The sequence below is a fragment of the Hyperoodon ampullatus genome (genome assembly GCF_949752795.1).
Source record: "Hyperoodon ampullatus genome assembly, chromosome: 3".
Taxonomy (NCBI): Eukaryota; Metazoa; Chordata; class Mammalia; order Artiodactyla; family Ziphiidae; genus Hyperoodon; species Hyperoodon ampullatus.
Genome location: NC_136916.1, coordinates 20001075 through 20025239, shown reverse-complemented (window position 1 = coordinate 20025239; position 24165 = coordinate 20001075). Strand labels below are relative to the sequence as shown.

Here is a 24165-nt window from a genome sequence, read left to right as displayed (position 1 = left end):
TGGTCAGGAAAATCACCCTAGATGTCCAGGAACCAGCATCCCTGCCGATATTTCTCAGTCTCAGGCCCATGAGAAGGTAAACTTCAAATTCTCTTAGGAAGGTCATGTCTAATTCTCTTGGGATGACATTGTTGGGTAAGTATCTTTAACCCCAGGAAGAGCTAGAATTATATATAGAGGTGATGAAATAATTCAAACTTGAGGGTTTTTTCTCCTGTTAAGTTTAGTTAATATCCTTAAGAATTTGCCTTTTTGAGAACAATTGGCATATGTATAACAGGTTAGCCTTGTGTTTCCAATTTAAATTGTGTAATTGGTTTAGAATTGTAATACATTAAAAGATATAAGAAAATTTTTTAAGTTTTTCAATTTCAATTGGAATGTTTGCAAGAACCTTAGATTCACTGTACTTACAGTTTAATTCACTGGTTTTGTAAGAGTTAAATACTTGGAAAGGCTTACCTGTAATTAGACGATTGACATATTTAAAAAGAAAGTTGAATAGATTATTTTTACAAGAGTTAAAAAATTTAAAGCAACTTTTAAGTTTCAAAGACTCACTTGAAATTTTGTTAAAATTTAGCAGATTTACAAATAGAAGAATAAGTTTTGGTAGTTGAACTTAAGAGCCTGAAGAAGAAGTAAGCTTTTGAATGTGAAATTGTAATTTTGATAAATCAGATATTAATTTCTAAAACTGAAGTAGCTCGTGAATAATCTTTCCTGTGCACAAAATTCATCTGTAATGTGCCAAAAAACTTATTCAATAAATAAATGAAGCATACTATTATAAGTCAATGATGGTCTCTCTGAAAGCAGGCCAAAATCGTTTTCAGTTTTTAAAAAATACATGCCTCAAGATCAAAGTAATAGCATTTTAGGTATCTGTGGCAGGATTTTTGATGATTATTACAGAATAAAAAACCAAATTATCCCATACGTTTTTTCAAGTGATATCAAGTATGGCTTTGCCATCCCTTTTTTTTTTCCCAAAAGAAAAAAACGTATTTAATAAACAGTAATACAAGTGAATGTTTATAACATGATCAGTGATTATTAAATAGACAACAAGATGATGGTAAATGAGGCTTGTATATCAAATATAAAGAGTAAAGATTATTCATTTATTTATTTAGGCATTTGATGCCTTCCCATGCAGCTTTCTAGTTTTCTCACATAGGCTTTGCCATTCCTTAATTATTATTGTCTGAAACCAATTCAACTGAAGCATGCCCAGGTAAGCAGCTGTGTACTCTGGTGATCAGGTGAATAGAATGCACATCCAAACATACCGTGAATTCTTAGCCTTACACACTCATTGCCAACCAAAGAATGGTTTCCACATCTTAAGCCTGCTTCCTCCCCGTGTCTTAGAAGGTGGTCAGATGCTGTTCATCTTCTGATTTGTTTGCTCATTTCCTGTGTTGCTGCAAATACCTGCAGGGCTCTAATTTCTTAAAGGCACATAACCCTTGTACTCAGAATTCTTCTGAGCTTGTTGCTTTCATACTGTGATTTCAGTCCAGTTCTTTGGATTTGGCTGGTTTTTGTCTCTATCACCAAGACAATGGGGGTAATTATATGCACCTAATTTAGTTTACCACAGTATTTATTCATATTATCCTAATTTCCAGTCTGCTGCAACCAAATGTCCATCATTAACATTTCCCACTTCATATTAAAATAAAGGGAACAACTAAGTCAGAAATTGAGTTTTGAACTTTTTTTCTCTGCTTATGGTTGGTCTTTTAAATTGATGCCCTTTTTTTTGGTATGTGCATTTTTTTTTTTTTTTTTTTTTTTTAGTGTCATCCTTCCACTTCCTCAGAATGTGAAGGATTATTTACTTGATGATGGAACTCTGGTGGTGTCAGGAAGGTAAGTCATATCAGAAAAAACTTCTTTAAATTTTAGCATAAAGAAATTTGTAATGATTAAATCTCAGCGATTACCATGTAAAATAAGTACATTAGCTTTGGCCCCATTCTCTCCCTTTTGTCCCTAGTTAAAATTGTGTGCTGATCTTTGTCCTGTATTCCTTGTCAATGCCCAGTTGATAAGATTTTCAAAATTGAGTACTTCCTCTACTAATAATTACAAGTTGTGAAATTGAGTAATTCCTTTCATCTCTACTTTTAGAAAATGTGTATGATAACTATTCCTTTTGTTCAAGTAGTTCCTCTGTTTATAAAGGAAAGTACCATGCTTCAGTGTTTTTTTGTTTGTTTGTTTTTAAGATGTTGGGGGTAGGAGTCCATTACTTTATCCATTTATTTTTGCTGTGTTGGATCTTCGCTTCTGTGCGAGGGCTTTCTCTAGTTGTGACAAGCGGGGGCCACTCTTCGTCGCGGTGCACGGGCTTATCACGGCCTCTCTTGTTATGGAGCACAGGCTCCAGATGCGCAGGCTCAGTAGTTGTGGCTCATGGGCCTAGTTGCTCCGCGGCATGTGGGATCCTCCCAGACCAGGGCTCGAACCCGTGTCCCCTGCACCAGCAGGCAGATTCTCAACCACTGCGCCACCAGGGAAGCCCCGCTTCAGTGTTTTTAGTGCAAACTGGAAAAAGTTTAAGAATCATATACTTTAATGTCATTCCTATTTTTTCATTCAGGTCTCTGCTCAGAAGTCATGTTATCTAAGTGTTCATCCTTCTCTTTCCTTTCTGAAGTAGCTTAATGGTAACCCTTACTGATAACGTCACTCTTTTTTTGTTATAGAATTCTAGGTTGGAAATAATTTTCCCTTAGAATTATTAAAAAATATATTTTTAATTGAGATAAAATACACAACATAAAATTTGCTGTATTAACTATTTTTAAGTGTACAGTTTAGTGGTATTAAGTACAGTTATAATGTTGTGCAACCATCACCACCATTCATCTGCAGAAGTCTTGCCATCTTGTAAAACTGAAACTCTGTACCAATTACACACTGACTCTCCATTGCCCCCTTCCACCAGCCCCTGGCAACCACCATTCTATTTCCTGTGCCTGTGAATTTGACTTCTCTAAATACCTCATACAAGAGGAATCACACAGTACCTGTCCTCCTGCGGCTGGCTTATTTCACTGAGCATAATGTCCTAAGGTTCATCCATGTTACAGTATGTGTGAGAATTACCTTCCTTTTCAAGGCTAAATACTGCTGCATTGTATGGATTACCACATTTTGGTGCATCACTTTTTATCTCCTAACCTCACTTTATTTTTCAGTATAATACTTATTTCCATCTGACATCATTCCCGTAGTGGTTCTATTAGAATACAGTCTTCATGAGAACAGGGACTTGGACAGTTGTGTTCCCAGCTCTTGGAACAGTGCCTGATACACAAGAGGTGCTTGATGAACGTTTCTTCAGTAAATGAACTCAGAAATATAATTAGAATTGTGTATGTTTTCAGTAATACTAATTTTACCATAAATATGTATGTGTGTGTGTATGTATATGTATATATGTGTGTGTGTGTGTATATATATATATACAGTCTCATATATATATATATATACACACACACACATATATACATATATATATATTTTGGTCTGATGGATCTTCTGTGTAGCTTTCTAGATTATAGTTCTGTTTTTGGTATTCTCAACCCCTTAATAACCTGAAAATTATTAATTTAGAGCCTCAATGACTTGGAATAATTGCAGGATAAGGAAACAGAATAGGTAGGTGAGTCTCAACCTTGGGATATTTACAGACGTAAGTTTATTATTTTTAAATATAGAACACTTAATAAGCTTACATAAATGGGAGTGTAAAGAAAATGCCTCCCGATGTTGAAAGTCCTGGGTAGATTTCAGTACTCTGAGCTTGTGGAAGAGCTCCTGTGATGTTTTTCGTTGGCCAGATGTGTGCATGAGCTTCTGGCAGAAGCAGGCCTGTTAAACACTGTTAAGCAGTGCAATACAGCACACAGCACTTCACTCTGCTCTCCAGGAATGCACAGATCAGGTAGGGACCCTGGCTTTTTGGAGTTGACAGTTCAGCTTTGTATTTTATGGGAGTCAGATAGCACAGTGCTGGTCTGTCAGTCACATTGCCTAGGGACAAATCCTATCTTTGCTCCTTTCTAGCTCTCTGTGCCTCAGTTTCCTCTTCTGTAAATAGGGTTGTTGCAGGGATAAAAGGAGATAATGCATAAAATGTTTAGCCAGAAATATTTAATGTTTATAAATATAATAATGCCTAGTACAGGGCTTCCCTGGTGGCGCAGTGGTTGAGAGTCCGCCTGCCAATGCAGGGGACATGGGTTCGTGCCCCAGTCTGGGAAGATCCCACATGCCACGGAGCGGCTGGGCCCGTGAGCCATGGCCGCTGAGCCTGCGCGTCTGGAGCCTGTGCACCGCAACGGGAGAGGCCACAACAGTGAGAGGTCCGCGTACCGCAAAAAATAAATAAATAAATAAGTAATGCCTAGTACATTGTACGCTCTTAAGAAATACTAACTGTTCTCACCATCATCATTAATCTCAGTCCGAACATTAAACAAACACACCAGTAAATATATAAGTGAAAATTGTGGTAAGGACTGTGAAGGAAATGGGGTGGTCACTGACGTATTAAATTACTGGGAGTGGGTTGAGGCTGAGGATTTCAGGGAGGGTCAGAGAATACCCCTGAAGAGGTAACTTACGAGCCTCTCAGATAGGAAGTTTGGGTGGAAAGCAGTCAGTTGGAGGGCAGAGGGAAGAATCTTCAAGGCTGAGGGAGCGGCATTAAGGAGGGCTCTGAGGCATGGAAGATCTTGACGTGCTTGGTTTGGTTGTCATTGCCTGCAGTTGGTGTCGGAAAGGAGGCTGGTCACACGCGTTTCTGGTGTAGACAGTGATTCGTTTTCATTGCACATTATTGGGTGCCTACTATGAGTTGGGTGCTGAGCATGCCACTGGGATAACAAGATGGGTGTCTGGTGTACTGAGCAAATAAACTTTCCATTTAAAACAAACAAACAAAAAAAGATGGGTGGGACATCCTGCCTTGGGAGTCCAGGCTTAGTTAGTCGCCAAGTCAAAGATGTAAATAAATAGGTGTCTGTTTTTGGAATAAAAGCACCCAGTGTTCTGTTAAGCCATGTTTTTGGAGTTGAAATAATCACTGTAAGCTGGGGTGATGCAGGAAGTTTGTACAGAAGAGGTGGTGCCTGACCTGGGCTCACAAGTTGGGTCGGATTCAGGTGGTTTGACTCAGCGCTCCCAGGTAAGTGCCCATCCTCACTGTCCCCTTTTGGCCCCTGATCGTCTCCCTTAAGGAGAATGACAATAGATGCCAATTATAAAACACATGTTAGGTTCGTTCATGTTTTGAATCTTCACAACTCTGCAGAGCAGCTACTGTCATCCTGGTTTTATAGATGGGATTCTGGTGCCACGCTCACGAGTAACAGTGGCAGAACTGGGCTTCCCTGGTGGCGCAGTGGTTGAGAGTCCGCCTGCTGATGCAGGGGACATGGGTTCGTGCCCCGGTCCGGGAAGATCCCACATGCCGTGGAGTGGCTGGGCCCGTGAGCCATGGCCGCTGAGCCTGCGCGTCCGGAGCCTGTGCTCCGCAATGGGAGAGGCCACAACGGTGAGAGGCCCACGTACCGCAAAAAAAAAATAAAATAAATAAAAAACAGTGGCAGAACTGACATGTTCTGACAATGTCTGTCTGCCTCCAAAGCCAGGGCTCTCACGTTTCCCATGGCTTTTAGGTACCAGCTCGGTGCTAGCTGTGATACAGAAAACAGAGAATACTTCTAAATATTAACGTCAACTCAGTCCTCAGTATTTAGAGATTTACCTTGGGAAGCAAGTCTGGTGAACTTGCCCGTGTATACACTCCATCATCTTTTCCATTTCAGTGACACATCTCATGGTAGGAATTGCAATAAGTTTTTCTGAAGAACTGTATGAATACACCGATTACAAATATGGTTTTTGTTTTGTTTTGTTTTGTTTTTTGCGGTACGTGGGCCTCTCACTGTTGTGGCCTCTCCCGTTGCGGAGCACAGGCTCCGGACGCGCAGGCTCAGCGGCCATGGCCCACGGGCCCAGCAGCTGCGTGGCATGTGAGATCCTCCCGGACCGGGGCACAAACCTGTGTCCCCTGCATCGGCAGGCGAACCCTCAACCACTGCGCCACCAGGGAAGCCCACGAATATGTTTTTTTAAAATGTATTCTGTTATACTAACAAAAATCAAAAGTGGTGTTTTAGAGTGATAAATGCATTTTCAAGTTCATTGAGTACCTTTTGTGTTGTTATTTCATGATAGTCATCTGTATTGCCTAAAGTTAGTAACTTAAAACGTGACCATTTTATGTGTCAATGTTTGCTCAGCTGGGTGTTGAGAGACACTTCTCCTTGGGTCTCTGCATGTCTTTTGAACAGAGGCACTGACAGCTTTTGTTCCTGATTGTCTTTTCAAAGATGTTTATGCGGCAGATGGCCTTGGAAGATAGAGATAGTGTCTCTCCCTAGCAGAGAGCAGGCTTGTTACTGTCTAGTACAGATAAAGACAGTGTCTCCCCTTGGGTCAAAGACCGGCCAGGTTTACCTGTAGCTCATTATAAAAGATGAGATTCTCTAAGTTCGGGGTTCCTCAATTGTAACACAAACCTGGGTCACTCCTTGACCTCCCACGGGGCGTGAGGGGCCAGAAGGAACTGATTCAAAGATGGAGCTCATGCTTTGTACTGTGAATGAGAGTCCTTTGTTTCTGACCCAGGAGTCCCCTGTCTTCTGCCAGAGTCCATGAACTCTGGCAGGCTAACTTGTTAGCTTGCAAGTGGGGTCAAATCTCAGAGCCTCTGTAATGCTCAACTCTGGGCAAGTCTTCTGTTGGTCTTGCTGAGGTCGCTCTTGCGGCTGTAGTTGTCTGGTAGCTCGACCTAACTGGATGGTTTTAAGATGCCTCACTCATGTCTGGCAGCGGATGCTGACTGTCACCTGGGCTTCTCTTTCCGTGTGATTTCTCAGCCTCAGACTCAGCTCCTTTATGTGGTGGTGGCAACATTCCAAAAACAGGGGCACGGAAGCTGTAAAGACTTGACACCTAGGTTCAGCATCACATGGTGTCCCTTGTGCTACATTTTGTTGGTCACAATGAGTCTTGAAGCCAGTTTGAATTAAAGGGGCGGGAAAACAGATGCCGTTTCTTGATGGGAAGAGTGGCAAAGTCACCCTGCAAAGGGGCATGTCAAGATGGGAAGAATTGTTGTGGCCATCTTTGTAAATACATCATCAGAGTTTCTTGTTTTTGTTTTTCCCATTCATTGTGATGTGTACTTGGTGGGCTCTTTCGTTCTAGAACAGTTAAAAATATTATGTCTTTGATAATTTCCTCTTATTTTCTTGCTTCTCTTTCTGGAACTCCTATTATTTAGAGGCTGGGTCTACTGGGTTCATTCTCTGAATTTTATCATTTCTTCTCTGTTGTCTGTTTGTCTTCTTAGTTTTACTTTCTGGAAATTTTCCTTGATTTTGCCATTCATTCTGTTGAATTTTTAAATTTTGGCTACCACGTTTTCAGTTTCTACAAGTTCAACTTGTCCTCTGGCCTCCTCTCATGAATGCAGTATCTTTTATCTTTGAGGATATTTATGATTTAAAAAATTATTTTTCATCTGGTTCCTGTATTGTCTTTATTTCATCCATGTACCTCTTCTCTCTCTTTTTAAAAACTCTTTTCTCATCTTGGAGCCTTTCTTTAGTTTTCTCATGATTCTAGGCCTTTATTCATATTTAAGAGTGAGGGATGGACACACACACACACACACATGCAGAAACTTTGTGTACCCGGGTGGGGCTTGTTGACTAAGAGTGCCAGCCATCGGCAGGTATTGATGGAAGATTCCCAGATGACAGTTATTTGTGAGTCTTGCCCCTGGGGTTTTCCAGTGTCTACAGAGATGAATCCTCTAATCTGTCTGTATTTGGGGAGCAGGGAGGGAGGAAGGGGACTAGAGGTCTCGCTGTTAACACGACTTCCACTTATGACTTCGTCGTATTCTAGCATTTCACCCCCATTTTCCTCTGGGGCGTTAAGGACCGGAGCCCTTACCTTGCTTGGTCCACGGAGGAGGATGAGTTGCGGGGATGTGCCAGCTGAGGACCGCTCGGCGTGCCTCCCTGCCCCCTTCACGGACTTCACTCAGGTCACCCCTTTTGAAGCCGGAGCTGTGGTGCCATCGTGTGTGATGGCTCCAGGGTCTGCCTGTTGCCCACTGGGTCCCCCCCCGCCACTGGCTTTCTGTTTTCCAGACTTTTGTTGTCTCTTCTCTGCAGTTGTCTCCTCTCTGGTGCTTTTTCCCTTGGGATCTTTTAAATCAGTTTAGTAGCATTTCAAGAGGGAGCATAGGGATGGATAAATGCCCATGGTCAACCAGAAACCTCCCTTTTCCCTTTTTCTTGTAGTTTCCTGGTGTAGATCCTCTGCCGGTTCTTATTCTGATTAGTATTTGGTTTCAGTGATGTGAGTTCTTCATAGGCCAGTTGTTTGTCGTTGAGTGTTGAGGAGGGGCCTGGGCAGTGTCGCTCCCTCTGCGGCCTTTCAGCCCTTGCTTCGCCCCAGGCGGTAAGGATTGGCTGTTAATGGCCCTTTTCAACACCCACTTTGCCCACTGGTTCCTTCTAAGACAGCGTGTCTGAGTATTTCTTTCTCTTCCTCCCCCATGCCCTCCAGTGGTGCCAGTCCAGATCCTGGGTAATTCCTGCCACCAGCCCACACGCGCTGTTTTTGCTATGTAAACAAAAGATTTTTGGCTGTGCCCGCAGGGTGTCCCGCAGTTGCCCGGAACAGCTCCTCCAGCAATTCCTTCTGTGGCTTCCTTCATCCCGTCTGATCTTCCTTGTCTTGGGCAGCACTTTCTCTTATATCGGGATTGAGACTGGATTCTTAGTGTCCTCACAGGTGGAGTTTGAGTTTTTCTTTTCCTTGTTTCTAGTGATTTCTCAGAAGAGGGCAGGAAGTTTTTATTACGCCATCTCTTATTGGACGTGTACTCTCGTTAATTTCATGTTGGTTTTTATTAGTTTCTGTCTCAAAAAGTGAACTTTTCCTAACATTATCCTCCAATTCTAAGGCTGTTTTTTTAATATATATACTCAGCACACCTGCAATTATGACTGCACAGCACCAAAGCTTTCTCTTGCTCAGTTTTCATTTTATGTTCTTCCAGGGAAGATCCGCCAACATGTTCTCAGCCAGACAGTGATAATGAAGCAGAAGAAATACAGGTTGGTTCAAAATAATATAAACTGTTCCGTAATGTGTTCTAATCGAAATGTTCTCTGAAATGGTTCTGGCTTTGAGATCTTAGCATAGATTCAATCAAGTGAGAAATTACATGAAAATTTCACTTGGACACATACTTTGTGTTCAGGAAAAGCTGTCTCCTGTGTATGGGTGATTTTTAGATGCGGCATTGCTTTTTGGAAGCCCAGTACACTATCCACATTTAACGTTCTGTTTCTGTCCCCCTCTCCATGCAGTGGTCGGACGATGAGAACACAGCCACGCTTACGGTAAGAGCCTTGAGGTGTGGGGACCACCTCGCGCTGTCCCCCTGGGGTGCTTCCAAGTTTCAACACAGATCACTCTAAATCCCCATTTACTCACCTTTTCAAGCTTTTATTTATTATTTTGAAAAATAACTTAAATCACTGTTTACAGGCAAACATGGTGTGCCCTTTTATTTTTATTTTCATTTTTTAAAAAAAACACACCTTTAAAAAAATAAATAAATAAAAATAAAAATAAAAAATACACCTTTATTTTATTTTTTGGCCATGCCATATGGCATGTGGGATCTTGGTTCCCTGACCAGGGATCGAACCCGTGCCCCCTGCATTGGAAGGATGGAGTCTTAACCACCGGACGGCGAGGGAAGCCACTCCCTTTGATTTTTTTATTTTTAATTTTTAAAATTTATTTAATTTATTTATATTTGGCTGCGTTGGGTCTTTGTTGCTGCACGCGGGCTTTCTCTAGTTGTGGCGAGTGGGGGCTACTCTTTGTTGCGGTGCGCGGACTTCTCATTGCGGTGGCTTCTCTTGTTGCGGAGCATGGGCTCTAGGCATGCGGGCTTCAGTAGTTGTGGTACGTGGGCTCAGTAGTTGTGGCTCGTGGGCTCAGTAGTTGTGGCTCGTGGGCTCTAGAGCGCAGGCTCAGTAGCTGTGGCGCACGGGCTTAGTTGCTCCGCGGCATGTGGGATCTTCCCGGACCAGGGCTCTAACCCCTGTCCCCTGCATTGGCAGGCGGATTCTTAACCACTGTGCCACCAGGGAAGTCCCTGTAGAAGTTGATTGAGCATGTTTTAGTCTTTCAGGCTAAGAGTGTCGTCAAATTCAACTTAAAATATGTTTTAACAAAAATCTTTTTAAAGGAATGAGAGTATTTCTAAAAATATGGGAGGCAAATAAAGCTCATACTTTGAGATAAAAGCGAAAGATTTGTGTAAAATTGCTTACAAATAAATGTAAAGGCACAATAAAGGAAACTAGTTTTAGAGGAGGGTATATTCTAATGCAATTCTAAATAAGGAGATATTTCTGTTTATTTTGATGGAAGAGATATGATGTCCAGGGTACAAGGGAAAAAAAGTGCAGGTACCTAAACATTTCCTTAGGTATAAAAAGTGTGTCCAGGGCTTCCCTGGTGGCGCAGTGGCTGAGAGTCCGCCTGCCGATGCAGGGGACACGAGTTCGTGCCCCGGTCCGGGAAGATCCCACATGCCGCGGAGCGGCTGGGCCTGTGAGCCATGGCCGCTGAGCCTGTGCGTCCGGAGCCTGTGCTCCGCAAGGGGAGAGGCCACAACAGTGAGAGGCCCGCGTAACAAAAAAAAAAAAAAGTGTGTCCACACATGCAGAAAAGGCAAGTTTACATGTTTTATTTTACTCTGGATATCACTCAGGTCAGTTCCTCTCCTTTTATGAAAATTCTGTCCAGTTCAGCATACATCTTAGCTTTTGCCCATATTCAGCGCCCTGTAGTGGGTTCTGTGAAGTAAATAAAGATGACTATGATTTGATTCCTGACGTTAGGGAGTATATAAACCAGTGAGGAAAGATGCTCCAATTTGGGGGTGATGAAAGAGTGCTGTCAAACAGAGAGGACAGGGCTTCCCTGGTGGCGCAGTGGTTGAGAGTCTGCCTGCCGATTCAGGGGACACAGGTTCGTGCCCCGGTCTGGGAGGATCCCGCATGCCGTGGAGTGGCTGGGCCCGTGAGCCACGGCTGATGAGCCTGCGCGTCCATAGCCCGTGCTCCGCAACGGGAGAGGCCACAGCAGTGAGAGGCCCGCGTACCACAAAAAAAATCCCAATAAACAAAAAACAGAGGACGGTTACCACCAAGGGCATCTAGAAATAATTCAAGGGAGAAGTGATGTTTGGCCTGGATGCTAAGTGTAAGGATGATCAGTATCAACTCATGTTTTTTTAATATAGACAGATAGATACAGAAATTAATAATGTGTATGTGTGTATTTACCAAACTCTGCTTAGCTCTAAAAGTGACATAATGACATCATGGTGGCAGTGAGCACACCTAGTGCCCTGATCTTGGTGTCTAAATAGCATTCTCCACTAAAAGGAGTTGAAGCTCCTTGGAGAAATTAAAGAATGGGGGTGGCATGGTAAAGATGAGCCTGCAACAACTTGTGTCAGAAAGTAAGATTGATGGGTCATGACACAGAGGACCCAGAAGTTAGCCTGAATGGGCTCCCACTGGCCACATACGTGAACATCATAACAAAACAATAATGGTAATGGAGTATAACCATTGACTAAAATTAGAATCCATGGTCCCATACTGACATAAACAAATGATTAAATTAAATAAATGGAGCAGAAGAGAAAGCCCTTCTTTATAGTAGAAAAGACACCAACTAATAATTGTAGAAGGAATGATAGAATTGGAAATCACCATTTGCAACCATTATAGTAATAATTGATGGAATAGATGTTAAAACTCATGGGTGAATATTTGATGAGGATACTTGAGTATTCTCAAAGTTATGTCCACCAAAATTACTTACTAGCGGTAAAGAGAAAAATAGTACCTTCACAGTGGAAAGAGCTGGCACCAGTGTGACCAAAGTTAACCTTCTCAGTGATGGGACAGACCTACATCGCCTGTCTCCTCGTACAAGGCACAGAAGGACACATCACCTGCCAACAATGCACAACCTGAATCCAGTCATGAGGAAGCAGCCAGCAAACTCATCGTTTTGGAAATTACATAGAGTCGCTGCCCTGTACTCTCCAAAATGTCAGGGTCATGAAAGATAACGAGCAACAGAGAGAGGAAATGTTACAGATGAAAGGAGATTAAGGATACACGACAAGGAAATGCAGTGCTCGATGCTAGACTGGGTCCTGAGCCAGAGGAAAATGTTCCATTTTTCTTTTGCTATAAAAGATGTTATCAGGACAATGGGCACATTTTGAATAAGATCCGTAGATGAGATAATGGTATTGTATCCACATTACCTCCCTGATTTTGATAATTTGGCTGGGTTATGTAAAAAAAAGTTACTGCTTTACACACACACACACCACACACACACATGCCCCCCCCAACACACACACCCCCCCACACACACCCCTACCCCTGCCTGCTTATATGTAGAAAGGAAGTTGAGGGGGAGAATGATAAAGCAATGTGGTAAAGTGCCTGAGTGAAGAGTGTGTGGAAATTCTTGTTACCCTTCTTTTAATGCTTCTGGAAGTCTCAAATTATTTCAAAATAAAAAATTAAAAAGTGATTGGGTTTCACTGGGGAGAGCTAGATGTTGGGCAGGGGAGCTTTCATGGCAGAAGAGCGCTCTCAGAAGAGGAACGTGAGCCAGGACCCAAGGTGGGAAAATTACCACTGCAAGTAATTAGTAATTAGTGTAGTGATAGAAATGCCCCATTAAAAATGGAACCAAGTAGTCAAGATGGGTAAATTCCAAAGGCACAGTGGTGAATTTCAAAGAGCAAGTTGCCAAAAGTATACATATCAAGTGACAACAGTTACTTTAAATTTTTTAAATGTTATGTTTTATGGACAGGCACACGTAGTATAACATCAGGACTGTAGAAGAATATGCCCACTCTTGTAATGATGGTTGCCTGTGGGGAGAGGGAAGCATTAGGGAGGAGAGCAAGGAGATGAGGAACTTCATTAGTATCTGTGATGTTTTTTCCTTAAGAAACGTAAAGGTCTGGATCAGACATGTCAAACTGTTGAATGTATGGATCCAGGTATATATTTTTTGTATATTTAAAACATTTATTTCATGATTAAAATATTTTTTAAAAGAAATAACCCTTCTGATGGGTGTGATACAGGGGGGCTGTGGTGGGTAAAGTTGGAGAGATAGGTGAGTTTGGATCATAGAAAGTCCATGGATATGATTTAAAATGTGGATTTTTTCTGACCTAAAACAGGAACCTTTTCTCAGACAAGTGAGGTGTTCCACGAATTTAAAATCGACTTGAACTGTGAGCTTAAAAGAACCCTATTACTAGTTAAATCTGTTAAAAGATAATTTTCAGGAAAAGGTAGAATAATGACTTAACACACGTTGAAGGCTGTATTTAACTCATGAGGGAACCAGGCAGATGTTATAACTGTCTCAAAAGAGAACCCAAAGGACAGACTCATTTATAGATTAGGAGTATTGAGATGAATACGTGGGAGGGAAGATAGCTGATTTCCACCAGACAGGATAGAATTTTCACGTCTGTAAGAAATACTTCTCATTGTTTTCACTTACCTATATTTCACCAAGTTGTAAACTAGCTCACAGACCCAGCTAGAATCAGGTAACCCGGAAAGTGCTGTATGTATAGAATACATAGTCTTTCACTGAAAGCACAGATTTTTCTGTACAATACATAAACTTTTCATCATTTAAATTTGTTTTAGTATCCTTAGGGCAGGATTTCTTAAAGTTGAATAATTGGAGGATTTGAGGGAATCGATTGCCTCTTTTAAAATGTATCAATGGGACTTCCCTGGTGGCGCAGTGGTTAAGAGTCCGCCTGCCGATGCAGGGGACACAGGTTCGTGCCCTGGTCTGGGAGGGTCCCACATGCCACGGAGCGGCTGGGCCCGTGAGCCATGGCCGCTGAGCCTGCGCGTCTGGAGCCTGTGCTCTGCAACGGGAGAGGCCACAACAGTGAGAGGCCCGCGTACCGCAAAAAAAAAAAAAAAAAAAATTATCAATGATACAGAATAGCCAATAGTTTACAATAACTATAAATGAAGTATAACCTTTAAAAATTGTGAATCACTATATTGTATACCTATAACTTATATGGTAAAGAAAAAATGTAATACAGAAATATAAAGCAATCCTTATATGTGAAGTTTTATGGGATAGGAAAATTAAATTGTTTTGTCTTTGAAGATAGAAGCCCTCATATTGTACAATTTGTGTAACTGTGCCATTTATCAAAAATATTGCTGGGCTTCCCTGGTGGCGCAGTGGTTGAGAGTGCGCCTGCCGATGCAGGGGACACGGGTTCGTGCCCTGGTCTGGGAAGATCCCACATGCCGCGCAGCGGCTGGGCCCGTGAGCCATGGCTGCTGAGCCTGCGCGTCCGGAGCCTGTGCTTCGCAACGGGAGAGGCCACAACAATGAGAGGCCCACATACCGCAAAAAAAAAAAAAAAAAAAATATTGCTAATGCAGATCTTAGATGACTTTTTATGGATAGAGCCCTAGGGTAGCCAAACCAGCAACTTCAGGGGATGCTAAGGAAATTACTGCCTTAACAGAAATGAGGGAGAGACGAATGGAAGATAAAGGACTCAAGGCTGTTATTCATTTTGTAAACCTCTCTAAATGGCTGCAGTTTAGTTTCATGTATCTAAGCAGAAGAATAACAGAGGATGGAGATGGTGGCAGGCTGTCAGATAACTAACTGAAAGATGCTGCTGATCAGTCCAGAGGTCATGTACACCTGCAGCAGAAAGAAAGCAAGTCCAACCTGCCCTTGATCTCTGCCTGCACTCACTAGCCTGTTGCTTAAAGCTGGTATCTTGTCTGGGGAATATGTTACCTTTTTTTTTTTTAAACTTTCATTTTTTGGTCTGTGTCTCTGTGCCTTGAGTCATAGTTTTTTCTCTGTCATAACTGGATTAGATCTTGGGGATCAGCATAAGCCATTTTTCTTTTTGGGTATTTGATTATTTATTGCTGAATAATAAGTCATCCTAAAACTTTGTGACTTGAAACAATAATAATAATTTCATTTTTTTTTTATAGTGTTTTTATTTTTACTTGTTGACAGTTTGCTTTATCTATTTATTTATTTTTGGCTGTGTTGGGTCTTCGTTTCTGTGCGAGGGCTTTCTCTAGTTGTGGAGAGCGGGGGCCACTCTTCATCGCGGTGCGCGGGCCTCTCACTATCGCGGCCTCTCCTGTTGCGGAGCACAGGCTCCAGACGCGCAGGCTCAGTAATTTTGGCTCACGGGCCCAGTTGCTCCGCGGCATGTGGGATCTTCCCAGACCGGGGCACGAACCCGTGTCCCCTGCATCGGCAGGCAGACTCTCAACCACTGCGCCACCAGGGAAGCCCTCATTTTTTAATTAAAAAAAACTTTTATACAATTTTTAAAGGTTATACTCCATTTACAGTTTTACAAAATAATGCATCATTCCCCGTGTTGTACAATAATATATCCTTGTAGCCTCTCTTACACCCAGTAATTTGTACCTCCCACTCCCTTAGCTTACTCTAGACCTATTGTAACTTTTTATTCCCCTTGTGGAAGAACTTGTCATGACTGGACTTTTTCAGTATTTGCAGTTGCCCAGTAGGGGGCAGCAAATATAAAGGGAAAAAGTGACTGCAGAGCATCAGTGTTAGTGTTTTTGTATTCTTGTCTCTCCTGCAGGCCCCACTTCCATCTCTCTAACTCCCCTTTTCTCTACTTTATGTCCATGTGCTCCTGATGGTGACAGAAGGCTCGAGGGAGAGCATAATTGTAATTACGTTTACATTCTGTCACCACTGTATTTCTACTTACTTCCTGGTTGAAACAACACTTAGAATGTTTTGGTTACTCACCAATATAAAATACACATTTTAGGGACTTCCCTGGTGGCACAGTGGTTAAGAATCCGCCTGCCAATGCAGGGGACACGGGTTCGAGCCCTGGTCCGGGAAGATCCCACATGCCATGGAGCAACTAAGCCCATGCACCACAACTACTGAGCCTGTGCTCTAGAGCCCGTGAGCCACAACCACTGAAGCCCGCATGCCTAGAGCCTGTGCTCTGCAACAAGAGAAGCCACTGCAACGAGAAGCCCGCACACCACAACGAAGAGTAGCCCCCGCTCGCCACAACTGGAGAAAGCCCGCGCGCAGTAACGAAGACCCAATGCAGCCAAAAATAAATAAATAAATAAATAAATTTGTAGGGGGAAAAAAAATACACATTTTAAAACCAACCAGACAGGAAAGAACATTTTAACTTCACCAAGGTCCTATTTTTAAATTTTGTTTATATTAAAACTTATCCGGAAATAGCAGCGTTTAAATACAGTTAACCACATAATTTATTTCTTATTCTCATGAAGACTTTTGGGGAAACGTCCAAGAATCTTTTCCTGCAAATGGAAAGGCTTCTGGCCCTTAAATGCGAGGTATTATTTCTGAGAATTAGAGTATATGCACAGGTGATATTCTATCCGTCTCTTTTCATTTAATAGATACTGGTTTTATGTAGGTGCTAAGAGAATCATTCATTCCTTCCTCACATCCCCAGGTGCCTTGTAACATCTGTCTCTTCAGCTTTGTGGGTCTTGATTGTTTTGGAAAGTGCCATTGGCACTTGTTATTTTTTTTTCCTTTTCAGATAAATGCTATTTGATCATTGATTTTATTTAGCTGAGTTCAGAAATTCTGATAGTAATTTGTATTCTAAATTATTTTTTACGCCCTGAAGTGTTGAACTTTGAGATTTTGATCTTGTTTTCTATATTTGTTGTGATGATACTGACTTGCCCAAATGATTTCTTCTTTCTCTCTGTAGGCACCAGAATTTCCTGAGTTCACCACTAAAGTCCAAGAAGCTATCAATTCCCTGGGGGGCAGTGTATTTCCAAAGCTTAACTGGAGTGCCCCAAGGGTAGGAACACATCAGTAAATCTCTCACTGTGTGAATATTATTTGTTTTGCTATTCCATTTCGCTTTATATCCTCATAGAGGGTCTGATTATATTCCTAATTCTAGGGAATTCCGTGGAATTTATTTTTATTTTCCCCGTTATTTTATTTTCCTGATTTTGCAATACACTTCCCTGGGTCTGTGAAATGCTGTATATTTTGCCAGTTGACAGTTTCAACCTCTTGTGTTGCTGATTGCGCTAGAAATCTGAGAAAAGCCTTTCTTTACCCTTTTCAAAACTTCACCTGTTCAGTTTGACAGAGAAATTTTTCTCTATTGAAAGGTAAAAAAAATTAAAATGTCATAGGATCTAGAAACAGTTGTTTGACAGATCACCTGACGTTTTCTTAAATTGTGTTTTATCATTTCAACATTACATTGACAAGATTTTTTTTTAAGTTAAGGTCTAAAGGAAAATTCGTTATTTTTTTCTATTCCAGTAGAAAACAATTTTATGTCAGCAAGGCTCATTTAAGGAATCAAGACTTATCTGCATTTTCAAAAAATCATCTCATGTGCTTATCTTTTCTTATTCTAACATGAATGATAAATTGTACTTAATCTAATTTTTGTTTTTAGTTATTAAAATTAGTGACACATATACATAGGATTTTTTATTAATTTTTATTGGAGTATAGTTGCTTTACAATGTTGTGTTAGCTTCTACTGCACAGCAGAATGAATCAGCCATACAAATACATATATCCCCTCCCTTTTGGATTCCCCTCCCATTCAGATCACCACAGTGCATTAGGTAGAGTTCCCTGTGCTATACAGTATGTTCCCATCAGTTGTCTATTTTATACATAGTATCAATAGTGTATATGTGTCAATCCCAATCTCCCAATTCATCCCACCCCACCCATTTCCCCCTTTCTCTACATCTGTGTCTCTATTTCTGCTTTGCAAATAAGGTCATATATACCATTTTTCTAGATTCCACATATATGCATTAATGTATGATATTTGTTTTTCTCTTTCTGACTTACTTCACTCTGTATGACACACTCTAGGTCCATCCACGTCTCTACAAATGACCCTATTTCATTCCTTTTTATGGCTGAGTAATATTCCATTGTATTACATATACATAGTTTAAATTTTCAGAAGATCTGGAAACTTGCTACAGAAATCAGCCAGTTCTGACACCCGTTTTGCTTCACTATTTCCCACTGCTCAGAGGCAGCTGTTTTCAAATATTTTAGTACCTTCTGTTATTTTCCTCTACTTCTCTGTTCTTCTGTCTTAGATGTTTATTACTGACTTCCTGCTTTAGAACAGAAAGGTTCAGCTCTGTTTCATCTCCTGTCCCCACTACTTTATTTATTTATTTATCTATCTATCTATCTACCTTATCTATTTATTTATTTATTTTTGGTTGCATTGGGTCTTCGTTGCTGCTCGGGCTTTCTCTAGTTGCATTGAGCGGGGGCTACTCTCTGTTGTGGTGCATGGGCTTCTTATTTCAGTGGCTTCTCGTTGTGGAGCATGGGCTCTAGGTGCACAGGCTCAGTAGTTGTGGCTCGCGGGCTCTAGAGCACAGGCTCAGTAGTTGTGGCACATGGGCTTAGTTGCTCCACGGCATGTGCGATCTTCCTGGACCAGGGCTCGAACCCATGTCCCCTGCATTGGCAGGCGGATTCTTAACCACTGAGCCACCAGGGAAGCCCTGTCCCCACTGCTTTCTGTTCCACTGTCCTCATCATCAGAATGGCATACTTTGATTAGACCAGTATTCAGTGCTTCTCATATTATGTTTATGCAAACACTACGTACATATCTGATATATACCATACATTGCTTGTGTTTTCTTATTCAACATTTTGTTTTCCCTGGAGTTAATAACTGTCTTGTTTATTCAGCTGCATGGTTTTCTATGTATATACTGTTGTTTTAGTGGAGTTAAATTTGTGTGTTCAGTATACCATCTTTAACCAGAAGTTCATCATCCTTTTTCATTGGGAGAAATTTTAAAGAAGTTATTATAAAGAAGTTATTGAAACTCATTTTTAGTTTATCTATGAGCAGTAACTTGAGTTGTTCTTGACTACTGATCTGGCTTGAGGCTTTCCAGTTAAAATGGATAGATTATTTGTGATTTTAAGTTATTCCTTTGTTCATTTATTTTTTATTTATTGAGTGCCGACTGTGTTCCAGTGCTTTCTTTCATACCGTGTGGATAACTGGACATTTTTTTTGCAATCATTAGTTTTCTCAATTACTGTCCTGTGTCTGATCTGTCTATGGGAGAAGTACGTTTTTTAAATTACTTAATTATTCTATCATTTTTAGGCATATTTCGCTGAGGTTTGTGCCTCCTGTGTCTGCTCTTCTTACTTTTTTTTGGTGCATATATTTGAGGCTTTCACCATTTAACATTGTGATGGTTCAGAATATGTCACCTCCTCCCTCCCAGATCTGATAGACATGGGTCTTAACTGTTGCAGTCATCCAACTTCAGGGTTCCAGCCGTCTCTCCCCAGAAACAGGAAGAAAGGAAGGTTCTCTGTTTTCTTAGTCGCTAGTCAGGCTGTTTTTTTATGCCTGAGTCTTCTAGCTGAAGTGTCAGCATTTCTGATATCTCCTTATCCCCCTCTTTCACCATCCGTGAGGAAGACACAGGGCAGTCCTTGGGCCTGAGCTGAAAGGTGAGAACCTGAACATCTTGGTTCAAGACTGAGTATCCGACATGCAGTGGTGATGCTGTTCCTTGTTTAGAAGTGTAACTTGACAATTGACAGTATAGCTAAAATTTCTTTTTTTTTTTTTTTTAATTTATTCATACTTGGCCGCGTTGGGTCTTTGTTGCTGCACACGGGCTTTCTCTAGTTGCGGTGCGCGGGGGCTACTCTTCGTTGCAGTGCGCCGGCTTCTCACTGCGGTGGCTTCTCTTGTTGCGGAGCACGGGCTTTAGGTGCGCGGGCTTCGGTAGTTGCGGCACGTGGGTTCTAGAGCGCAGGCTCAGTAGTTGTGGCGCACGGGTTTAGTTGCTCTGCAGCGTGTGGGATCTTCCCGGGCCAGGGCTCGAACCCATGTCCCCTGCATTGGCAGGCAGATTCTTAACTACTGCGCCACCAGGGACGCCCTAGCTAAAATTTCTTACCTGACTTTTTTCTTCAACCCCTTCAGGTTATATGCATTGTTGATTTTGGCTATAGGCTTGAACTTCATTCATAGCAACTAACTTGGAATATATACTAAGTAGCATGTGCTCTATCATTTAGGACGCGTACTGGATAGCAATGAATAGTTCTCTGAAATGTAAAACGCTCAGTGACATCTTCCTACTGTTCAAGAGTTCTGATTTCATCACTCGTGACTTCACCCAACCGTAAGTATATCTCTTGTTCTCTTATGTCAGTAGTTTCAGTACTTGTGAGTTTTTCTACAGATGAAATTCCATTAGTTCTAGTACTATGGTAAACAACAGATCCACATACCAAGGCTGTTTCATTTTCTCAAATGACCTACTAAAGCAAACCTTTCTTTTCCATTGACAGCTAATGCTATACAATGAATATCCCTAAATATCAAGGGCTTTCTGTGTATCTGCCCAGTAAATATAGTGGTAATTTTTTTCTTATTATAAAGCTAATATATGCTTATCATAGAAAAATAAAAGTGGGGACTATAGCTACACAAAAACAGGAAATGTAAAAGCATTCATGATCTCGCCACAGTTGGTTTTCTGTACTTCCAGGATTCTGTCTGTGCATAGGTATAATATAGATACACCTGTCTCTAACTGTATTCCAGTTTTTTAAAACAAAAATGGGATCATATAGCTCATATTGCTTATGAGGCTGCTTTTGCACTTAATCAGTATATATCAAACATCTTTATGTGTCATTAAATATTAAACACATCATTATTTTAAACTTGCTTCAGAGTATTCCACTGGACAGCTATAGCATCATTTATTTCATTAGTTCTCTCTTCTTATTCGTCTCTTTTCTTCTTAGTCCTGCAGTGAATATCCTTGAGCTAAATCTTTGCCTGCTTTCCTGATTTTTTTCCTTAGGATAAATTCCCAGACATGGACTTGCTGTTTTCTTCCCTCTGCTAGTTACTCTGTAACTAACCCTTCGTCGTAGGCACACAGCCCCCCTGCACTGCGGCACTGTAGGCGATCTCTTTATGCTTCTTTTGTTCTCTCATCAAACAGCAGTTATTCTTCTAGATTTCTTATCCTACCCCGATTTTAAATCCGAAATCTCAATTAAACTAACCTTTAATCTGATCTCTAAAATAAAGCATATCAAAAAATCTAGAAACTAAGCAGGTACACAGGTGAATACATACATATGTCATGTATGCATGCCACCTCTTCCCCGTCCATTCAGTTCAGTTTGCCCTGCTCATTCATCCCCTTTCAGCCTCAAATCCTTTTTTGAAGAGGAGCCTGGCATAAAGAAAATACATTCCCTACAAGTCAGTTGTGCATCATCTCTTTTGCATCTGGTTCTGCAGCTTGGGCATATGGTTTTAGTATTAAATTAATTTAAGAAAATGAAGTTAAGTAATAATAAATGAGTGTGATTGTATTGCCAGTTTATTATAAAAGGACTTTACCTGTATTGGTTTTTCTGGTTCACTTACAGAAAAAGCTTTATGTTGTTCCGACATTTAGGTGTCAGCCTTTTATGGTTGTGTTGGCACAGGTGTTATGAGGTGTTTGCTTTAGTAATAATGCAGCAGCATTTTCGTTCTGGGAGACACCCTCTGATTAGAGGAAGTCGTGGCTCTCTCTTTTTTTTGCCATTGTAGAGCTTTTTGATATTGAATGCTTTTGTAAAGAGGCCTTGGAATATATTACATTAAAATACTCTGTACCTGTTAATTCATTTGATAGGGATTTTTATGCACCTTTGATATTAGTTGCAGTGAGTATATAAGGACATTTCCTCTCCAAAAATTATAAATCACTTCTAATTCTCTGTGGTTGATGGCTTTTAAATCATCTTTGCACCCTAGCGACCTGCTGGCTCCTCTTAGCCCACCTCTCGCTCTTTGTCTTACATGAATTTAGCCACGATTCCAGTGAAGGGTAGAAATACCAGTCAGTCATTTTGCGTTTTGTACTTTTTGACTTTTGCATGGGGAAGAAGTTAAATCAGTAAGTACATTTGAGGCCTTGGATTAGGAGTGTTTATCCACAGAATACCATCTTTCTCCTCATGTAAATAATTGGGAGTTGGCAGGATAAACACGAGGCCCTGAGCTTGCAGCCTTTCAGACCAGTGGTACTCACAGTCACCTTTTCTGGAAATCTTTGTCGGTAGTCAGTTGCGTAACAATAAGTCTTGTTACTACAGAAAAATCCCTATTGATTGGGTCTTTAATGAAAGATGAACTTTTGTCACAGAGGCCTTTCTGGACCCCTTAAAGATTAAGAATACAATACTTTATTTTATTTATTTATTTTTTTTGTGTGGTACGCGGGCCTCTCACTGCTGTGGCCTCTCCCGTTGCGGAGCACAGGCTCCGGATGCGCAGGCTCAGCGGCCATGGCTCACGGGCCCAGTCGCTCCGCAGCATGTGGGATCTTCCCGGACCGGGGCTCGAACCTGTGTCCCCTGCATCGGCAGGCGGACTCTCAACCACTGCGCCACCAGGGAAGCCCCCAAGAATACAATACTTTAAATTGGACAGGATCTTATCAGTGATTTAATTTGAACTCTTCAGTCAGTTAGAAAATTGAGGCCTAAATCTGCTCAGTAATTTGTTCCCATCAACTAGTTAATAGAACCAAAACCAGAATATAATTTCAGTAACGTCATTCTAAATGTTCTCTGTATTTTCACTTAATAAAGTTATAAATTCCTTCTTTTCTAAATGCTTCAAAGTAAAATATTATAGAATGTAATAAAAGATAGAATATTATAGTATATAATTATGTACAAAAAATTATGTAATATTATGAAAATTATGTTATACTCTTTGGGAGCTTGCTTCAACAAGAGAAACAAAGATGTTACAGTTAGGATCACAGGTTAACAGAGGGCCAACCAAAAAGAGTTCACACACAGTGTTTTTAAAAATACATTATTTAACAAGGAGTCTGGAAATGGGCTATTTCCATCTATAATGGTTAAGTCGCAGCTCATCAGGGTCACCAGGGACCAGATTCTTTCAGTCTTTCTCTCTGTCATCCTTGGCTTACTGGCTTGGTATTTGGGTTTATCACCTAATGGTTACAAGGTGGCTGGTATTTTGCAGGTATGACATGAAGATGACTATATCTTAGTCAAAAATATGAGGGGGTGCATCTAATTCCTCTCATTCTTCTCTGTCTGTGAGCAAGTAAAGCATTCTGGAAGCTTCCCAGGAGACTTCCTGATAGGCTCACGGTCACACAGTTACTCGGCCTCATCCAGTAGTTGGCAGAGGGAACAGAGACGCCATGATTGGTTTAGAGCAGAGGCTCTCCAACTTCAGCTCAGATTAGAGTCACCTGGAGAATTTGGTAGAACACGGCTTACTGGTCCCCACCCCCAGAGTTTCTGATTCACTAGGCTGGGAGTGGGGCCCAAGAATATAATTTCTAACCTGTTCCCAGGTGACTCTGATGCTGCGGGTGCAGGCCCACACCTTGAGGGCTGTGCGCTTAGATGTACATGTGCATCCCTGGGATTCCACAGGTCCACCTGCCCTCCTCTGAACAGTCACAGTTTTGTTGGCAAGGATGAAGGTTGGGAGTAGCTAGAGGGTAGACCACCAGTACTGTCTGCCACAGTCGTAATTTGACATGGACTAGTAAGTGCTCTTATTCTTTCTGTTTGTCAAATGGTTATCGTACACGAGAAGCTTCAAAAAGTGGAAGTTGAAGTATTGACACCGTTAGCATAATCTGTCTGCATTATACTTGCTGAGTGAATTATTTGCCCAGATAAACTTTCTATGTAGTTAGACTTGCTGAGTCAGAAGGCTGCTTTCATTGATTATTTTATTGATTAGGTGTCACTTCAGTAGGCCAAGGCCAGAAAAAAAAAAAATCTGGTATTCAATTGGCA

General features: G+C 41.3%; 1 protein-coding gene across 3 annotated transcripts in view; it reads left to right on the top strand.

The window, feature by feature from the left end:
- The window catches only part of CDC123 (cell division cycle 123), a gene marked incomplete at its 5' end in the record, with an annotated part of 58181 nt that overhangs the window by 2863 nt on the left and 31153 nt on the right, over nt 1–24165 (top strand). For 2 of the 3 annotated variants that reach the window (XM_079698924.1, XM_079698922.1), the window contains 5 exons: nt 1807–1878; nt 9167–9224; nt 9480–9512; nt 17018–17113; nt 20377–20483. In XM_079698924.1, coding sequence (XP_079555050.1) covers nt 1807–1878; nt 9167–9224; nt 9480–9512; nt 17018–17113; nt 20377–20483 — 366 coding nt within the window. The remainder of the gene's footprint in view (nt 1–1806; nt 1879–9166; nt 9225–9479; nt 9513–17017; nt 17114–20376; nt 20484–24165) is intronic. The other variant, XM_079698923.1, reaches the window with a different exon arrangement.